At 47.1% G+C, this 7,209-nt stretch overlaps 2 protein-coding genes across 2 annotated transcripts; one reads left to right on the forward strand and one right to left on the reverse strand.

Moving 5' to 3' along the window:
• Positions 1-1,120: 1,120 nt before the first annotated feature.
• LOC144739553 (programmed cell death protein 7-like) lies at positions 1,121-3,081 on the reverse strand. Its single transcript, XM_078622493.1, is given in 6 exon segments — positions 1,121-1,253; positions 1,503-1,590; positions 1,668-1,898; positions 1,988-2,126; positions 2,192-2,371; positions 2,374-3,081. Coding segments are annotated over 6 exon segments (1,479 nt in total).
• A 1,279-nt stretch (positions 3,082-4,360) lies between these two features.
• Positions 4,361-6,975, forward strand: LOC144739554 (apoptosis regulator BAX-like). The gene is made up of 6 exons (XM_078622495.1): positions 4,361-4,430; positions 4,661-4,709; positions 4,866-5,027; positions 5,243-5,375; positions 6,696-6,800; positions 6,877-6,975. The coding sequence occupies exons 1-6, from the start codon at positions 4,361-4,363 to the stop codon at positions 6,973-6,975; spliced, it is 618 nt and encodes a 205-aa protein (XP_078478621.1).
• Positions 6,976-7,209: the final 234 nt, after the last annotated feature.

A 7,209-nucleotide genomic window follows, 5' to 3' on the forward strand; every position in this document is an offset into this window, starting at 1 on the left:
CTGAAGCTTCCTCAGCGTCTGCGTCTGCTCTGTTGTCTGAACAAAGCCGCAGAGACAAATGACAACAGAGGAGGAGTCACAGCAACTAATCTTTACTTTAAAACATGAAGACCTGCAGTAAAACCTGTCAGCCAGCCTCCTTAAGCAGCTTTAAGAGTGGAAACAGTGTGATGTCATCGTTAATGGACCAGGACACGCTGCCGAGTGATGTTTTCTTCTACTGGCAGTTAAAGAAAGTCACTTTCACAGCCATTCATTTTGGGTTATTACAATTTAACCTCAGCTGCAGTGGAGTGGTGCGTTCATGGTACTATATAGGAGTAGGAACTTGCAGCGTGGTTGCCAGATGATACAATCCACCATATTTCTTCAGTCTCTTGTTTTTGATTACTCCTGCCTTGCCCTGCTATTTGATTAATGTTTTGATTGATGCCACATTTAGGGTCAGCTTGTCCAGTGTTCACTTTGTTTGACTGCTAGTCACTGAAGCACGGAGTGTAGGGTGCAGTTAGAGTACTCATAGTACCTACCCTCCCTGAAGGCAACATGACCCCCCACCCCACCCCACCCCACCCAGTCTATTAGAAACTGAAAAATAGATCGAAAAGTGTGAAAAAAAAATTGCAAAATGTGAAAAGAAAAACCCAAAACTGTTTTAAACTATAAAATAAGGCATGCATCTAAATATTTATGAAAGCAAAAAAAATTAAATTGATCATTTATTACTGGAAAGAATATTACACTGACTTTACATTGTCACCATCTAATTGACATTTGAGTTTTGACAAATTCACAACTTGAAATGTGGGGCACCTTAATAAAATGGCTGAGTGTGTTCTACTGTCCTTCCCTGAGCATCACGTGTGTGAAACATGAGCTGGATTCAAACCTTCCTAGAGGCGGATGCCCTAAAGCTAACGGACGCTAGCAGCATTCCCTCATGTTTGCTTGAAAGGTGTTTACAGCGCTCGTACATGTCCTGTACCCCACATCACCTCCGACATCAACCCACAACATCTCTGAGCACATTTTAATGAGAATCTGATCTAAATGGACGAACGGAGAAGAAAACACAGTGTCTCCGTTGGAGGGACCAAATGTGAATGGAGGGTGAAGTCCATCAGGGGCCGTCACAGCTGAGCAGAGCGGAGGCCCACACCTGGTCTGCTGGGGGGTCAGGGAGGACCCAATCCTGAGGGACCGAGGTCCCGTCGGGATGATACGCTGCCACCAGGAACACATCCCAGTCCCTCCTGAAAGACAGACAGATGTGTCAAACAGCTGGGGCGAAACACCACTGTCTCACACGCCAGAAGATGAATAAAAGTTTATCTTTCTTGTTGGTAATACTCATAGCTTATAGAGTTAGAGACACTGATCACAAACCTCTCTCCCACCCCCATAAGACCTGTGACGTCTTGTCAATGAGGGGAAATCGGTGACATCAGGCGAAAACCATGACTTGGTAAATGTGAGTTTGGTGGTCATTAGTGGCTCTTTACCTTATCTGTACTAAGGCATGTAGCGTGCGCTGGGCCTGTGTGTAGTATTCTCTGAAGGGCTGCAGGTCCGGATCAGCAGGAGTCTCATCTGAGAGCGACGAAAACATCAGTGACTGTCAAAGCGAAAACAGGACCGCGGGTGTCCACTCTGGTGTCCACACTCACCTCCAAACAACATGGAGTCCACTTTGTGTTTCATCTGCAGCCGTCTGTCCCTCTCGTTCTTCAGTTTTTTCTCCATGTCCCTCCTTCGCTCCTCCTCCTGCGCTCCCTCCAGCATCACCATCAGCGCCTTCTCCTCTGCTGAGTAGGTGGCCGTCCTCTTCCTCATCACAGACCTCATCTTCTCCAACTGGCTGTTGAAGGTCTCCTCAGATTGCTGCTCAGTAAGAATACCTGACACACACACACACACAAACACACCTTTAGAGTCAGAGCAATGATGCTTTCCTTTGTGATCAACAGTGATCAGCAGAAATGGCCACCTTTCCTCAAAGCTGCCTCCTTCCTCAGCTTACGCAGTTTCTCCAGAGAACGAAAAACCTCCTGCATTCGCTTGATGTCGGCCTGCTTCTTTCTCACCTCACACAGGACAGAGTCTGCAGCCAGCGTCAGCTCCCGCTCCTGAAACATGGATCGATGGATGAGTGGATGGACAGGACACATGTAAAGGAAAGAGGGGGATGTACCTTCTTCTTCTCCTCTTCTTGATGGATGAGCTTCATCCTCCATTTGTCGATGTCCGCCTCCTTCTCAGCGATTCTCGTCTCTCTCTGTTCAGCCTCCATTCTCGTCACGTTCCTTCCTCTCAGCCTCCGAACTCTCCTTTTGTTATTACGGGCCAGTTTGGGCTCGGAAGGCATCTGACAGCATCGCTGTCACTTAGGAACGCCAGTTTGTCCTGGAGCTCTGTTTTCACACGTAAAGCCTTCAGGTAGGAGTCAGTCCAGGCACACTGGTTGTCCAGGTTGGTCTTCAGGGATTCACAGGACTCGGATAGACTGGAGACCAGCTGAGCTGCGAGGCAGAGCTGGTCTCTGTAGCCAGGGCCAGATGTCTGAGGGGTCTGCTGGGGGCTCCTGGACAATCGGTCTCTGTTCTGTAAGAAACGCTGGAGCCATCGCTCGTCCTGCTTCTTCTGCTCTGCTGCTGCGTCTTCACTTCTTCTCTGGTTCCAGTCACGCTGGTCCAGATGCTCTGGATGGGATCCCGCGGCCGGCTGTTGCTCCCTGAGAGGACCAGGTCCATAGTACGGGTTAAAAGTCTGGAACGTCGGGGCGTTGAAGCTGCCGTAACTGTTCACCGGAGCGGGCGGCGGAATGTTCGGGGCAGGAGGGCGGAAGTGTGGCTGCAGCGGGACGGAGGGGTCGAAGGCAAATGGAGGAGCCACATGAAAGGACGAAGGAGGGAAACCGAATCCCTGGGAGTCACTTTCATACCGGTGAAAGGTTGTAGGAGCTCGGGGGTCCGTGTGGTTAAAAGCCGCCGTGCTCGGTCTGCTGGAGGGGTACGAAGATTCCGGATAGCCGCCATTATAGACCGGATATTCCCGCTTCTCTGGAGGAGCGCGGTTGTTCATTTTTCTTGTAAAACAGTGGAAACGGCTCAGAAACAAATGTCACTGTTTGTTAAGACAACAAGTAGACGCCATTACTCTGCCGCTTCCGGTTCTTATTCTTCTTCGTCGTCGTATTAGCTGTGGTTGACATCCAGCTTTGGTGAATTACCGCCACCTACTGTTTTGTAGGTACTTCCTGAAAACACACACACACACACACTCACACACACACACACACACACACACACAGAGTTTCTACGCCCTGCCTTCGTGTCAATTTCAACTTTGTGTGATTTTGTAATAATAATGATAATAACAATAATAATAATAGTTGTTGTTGTTGTTGTTGTTGTTGTTGTTGTTGTTGTTGTTGGATTTTAGGTGCACCACCATCTATTGCTGCTCCCTCTCGACAGGTTCTGGCAGTTGAACCGATTCGACCTCCACAGCATCAGTGAAGCGAGTATATTCAAGTATATTAAAATTATATGATAATTTGATATGGGGGGAGTCTGGTGTTGGTCCACGTGTAAGAAGTTATTATTGAATTCTGTATTTATTTCTGTATTTAACCACTCACATATTTCTTCAGTCTCCTCCCGCTTCGTTTACATGTTTGGCTTTATTCCCCCCTTATGATTTCAGGGACATGGATTCTCAGGGAATCATAGTTTTTCCGGATTCCGCCATTGGCAGACGATCCCTGCACGGACTCTAATGTACTGTGTCCATCTTGGAGGATTTGTTTTTGTTTCGTTCTGTGAAATCGCTGTTGTACCTTACTGTTTTCGTCGCCATGGTAGGAAAAGGCAAATGTGCGTCCGGAATTTAACTCATGACATCCTCCAATAGTAGTTCGGTATCTGCATAAAAAACCAGCCACCACAGCAGCGGATGTATGAAGTGACACTGCAGCTCATACGAAAATAAAGACTCTTATTAAACTTCCTGCATGTGCGCGTCTTTTTGGTGGTGCACTTTGCACACGGTCCCTGGTCATATACGCCGGACGACTTTTTTTTTTTTTTTCCTCAGGGCGGGGTGTCTCTTGGAGGATTTCGACCGAACTAAACCCGGAAATTGGGAATTTGTGAATGTCGGTCCAACACTGCCGTTCGATACCTATGTGCTTCTGCGCACTTTTCTTGGCACTTCCGTGTTCTTCTGTGGAGACACGAACATTTTTTTGACGGAGTGGACAGAAGAGTTTCTTCTTCGTCGTCATCTTTCATCTTCAAATGTCGGCAGCGCATCTGTGAAGGAAAAAGAAAACTTTCCTGACTCACAGGACATTTGGAAGATGGCTGACAGCCGAGAGGAGAAAGAAGCCGGAGAGCAGGAGGTTCAGGGAGCAGAAGGTGGAGGAGAAGGTGACAGACACACACACACACACACACACACACACGCACACACACACACACACACACACACAAAGCTATAACTACATCACTTTACGTACTTCCAAACAGCAAAGAACCAACTGTAAAGACTGCTATAGCCCCCGTCACTTTATTTACTTATAAACAACAAAAACACACACAACCTACTGCAATGACAAACAAAGTTGCTGAGTTGATGTCAGCTGTTGTTGCTGTTGCAGATGTCATTGATGATCCCATCCTGGAACAGGGCGCCGTGGTCTTCAGAGGGTACGTGTCTGTAAAAACACCAGGACTGACGTCTTGTCCCTTGACGTTCTGTCATGTGGAACACAGGAACACAGAAGAGGTTTAGTGGAGAGGAGACAACGCTGGGGTCCAGTGTTTGCTTGGTTTGCTGTCAAACGCGTTGCTTGTCTCCGGCAGGTATGTGATCGAGCGCATGAACACAGAGGACCCTGAGCTACGAGTCTCGTCCGAGGATCTGGGAGGAAGTTCGAAGGAGCAGCAGGATCCGCAGATCAAAGACGTGGTTGATCAGTTGTTGAAGATCGCAGACGAGTTGAACAGGAATGCTGAGTTCCAACGGTACCCTGTTTACTACGTACCTGTTCACTGAGATGTTGATGATTCAGGCTGAACTTTGACCTGTCCAGTGTGTTTCTGTTCCAAATGTATTTCCTCTCATTTAATACAGATTTATGGCGTGTTAAAGATGTAAATATTGAAAGAAGATTGTTGTGATTTGCATCATATTATCCTGACAGTTGTCAACATTACTCATGTGCACGTCTTTCTGTCAGACTCATCAACCAGGTTCAGGGGAACTGCGCTCAGGACATCTTCATGAAGGTGGCCAGGAGCATCTTTGCTGACGGAATCAACTGGGGCAGAGTGGTGGCGCTCTTCCACCTGGCCTACCGACTCATCCACAGGGTAACAGTGCTGCTCCGCTTCCTCTGCTGACGAGTGTGTTTGGATGTTTGACATGTGCAGTTAAATCAGTACAATTTGTGTTCTGTTCCAATTGTGTCGGACGTTCCGGGTGAAAATGAAGTCGATTGGATTCCAGTTTCATCACGGAATAGTAGGTTGGGAAAAATCTGTTCTTCCGCGAGTGCAAAAGAAATCAACTCCTCCATTCCTTTAGTAAACAAATATATCAAGATCTCAGGAATCAAAGTGTAATGAAAAGTTACTGTACAGAAACAAACACTGCTTCATGAGAGAAACGGCATCTTGTGTCCGATTTGATGTTCTTCATCACTGATGAGTCCACATGTGGTGTTTGCCAGCATGTGGTGCTTTATTTTGAAAATCTCTGCTCAGCAGAAACTGAGGCGTCTCAGCCACGGCCAAGCGCCAGAATAACAGCGGCCATAAATCTTCTAATCTAATCTACTGATTACGGATGTGAATCCACCACGGAGAACGATTCCGTACGCGTCTCGATTCGTCCCTGTTCATGATGCCATTGGATTCATTAAGGATTTGACAACGATTTTAATTCATACACGGTGATTCGATTCAATACAATCCATGATGCGATTCAAAATGATTCTACGCAATACAAAGAACGTACAAGAGAGGATGAAATACCGTCAGTTCTTCTTGTGCTATCTGATTTTCTATAATCAAACCAATGAATCCGCCTTAAACAGCAGATGCATCAATATGGCACAGACAGGGGATTGTTTTTGTTCCTAATAAACACTGAATCAGAAACAAAACTTATTTCTTTCCATTACATTTGTTTTAATCTCATTCCCTAGCTGCAGGTTTACCTCCTGTTCCACCCGTTGAACCCACACCTACCCGCTGATTAACCCCGACTTACAGCAGCACGGCGAATCACCGATGTCCTGTCGATCCATCTTCCATCTTCCTTCATAACAATAGTATCTCCAGTCTTCAGTTTACTGACTGCGTCTGTCCCACGCCTCAATGGTGATGGTGCGTTCAAAGTGCCTTGAAAACACTGGTGGCAGAGGAGGTAAACTATGTGGTAACCGATGTAACAGTGGGTTTTACCGCAGCGCGACATCTGAAACCTGCAGGAAAGGGCGTCCTCCAGAACCGGTTTGGACCCCTGTGCTCTAGAAGCGTCAGCTGCTCGGTCACGTTCTCCTCATGTGTTCTATTGGTGTATCACTTTTTAACACAGACGTGTGTGAAATTAGACACATTGTGAAAACACGTGGACGGTATTTCTGACACTGTTCGGTGACTCTGCGTTGTTTTGCTTTGGTGTCGAAGGCTCTGACCAGCAACCATCTAGAAAACATCCGAACCATCATCAGCTGGGTCCTGATGGTGATCAGAGAACAGCTGTACTCCTGGCTGGTACAGCAGGGCGGCTGGGTGAGTGCTGACCATCAGCCAGACGTTTGATGGGTTCATCACTCGGCTCCTAACGCTCCCGTCTTCTTCCTTCCAGGAGGGGGTGATCCGTAGATTTTCTCACTGGAGGACAGTGGCTGTGGTAGCGTCAGTAGTTCTGGTGGCAACCATTGTTTACTACAGGAAGACACACTGACCGTCAGAATCAGCTTGTTGTCTGGACTTCACCTCCTCCATCTCTGAAAGCAGAGGAGGTGGAGCTCATCACGCCTCATGTTCCCTCTGCACATTCACCTGCAACAGCTTCCATGGACAAACCATGTGACACGTTTCTGTGTCGTGTTCATTTCACGTATGGTATTGGATTATTCAACGTCATTTTCAGTTTTATTCGGGCACAAGAAAAAGCACGTAGACAAAATAATAATAA

The sequence above is a fragment of the Lampetra planeri genome, unplaced genomic scaffold (genome assembly GCF_965212315.1).
Source record: "Lampetra planeri unplaced genomic scaffold, kcLamPlan1.2.h2 scaffold_1564, whole genome shotgun sequence".
NCBI classification, from domain to species: Eukaryota; Metazoa; Chordata; class Hyperoartia; order Petromyzontiformes; family Petromyzontidae; genus Lampetra; species Lampetra planeri.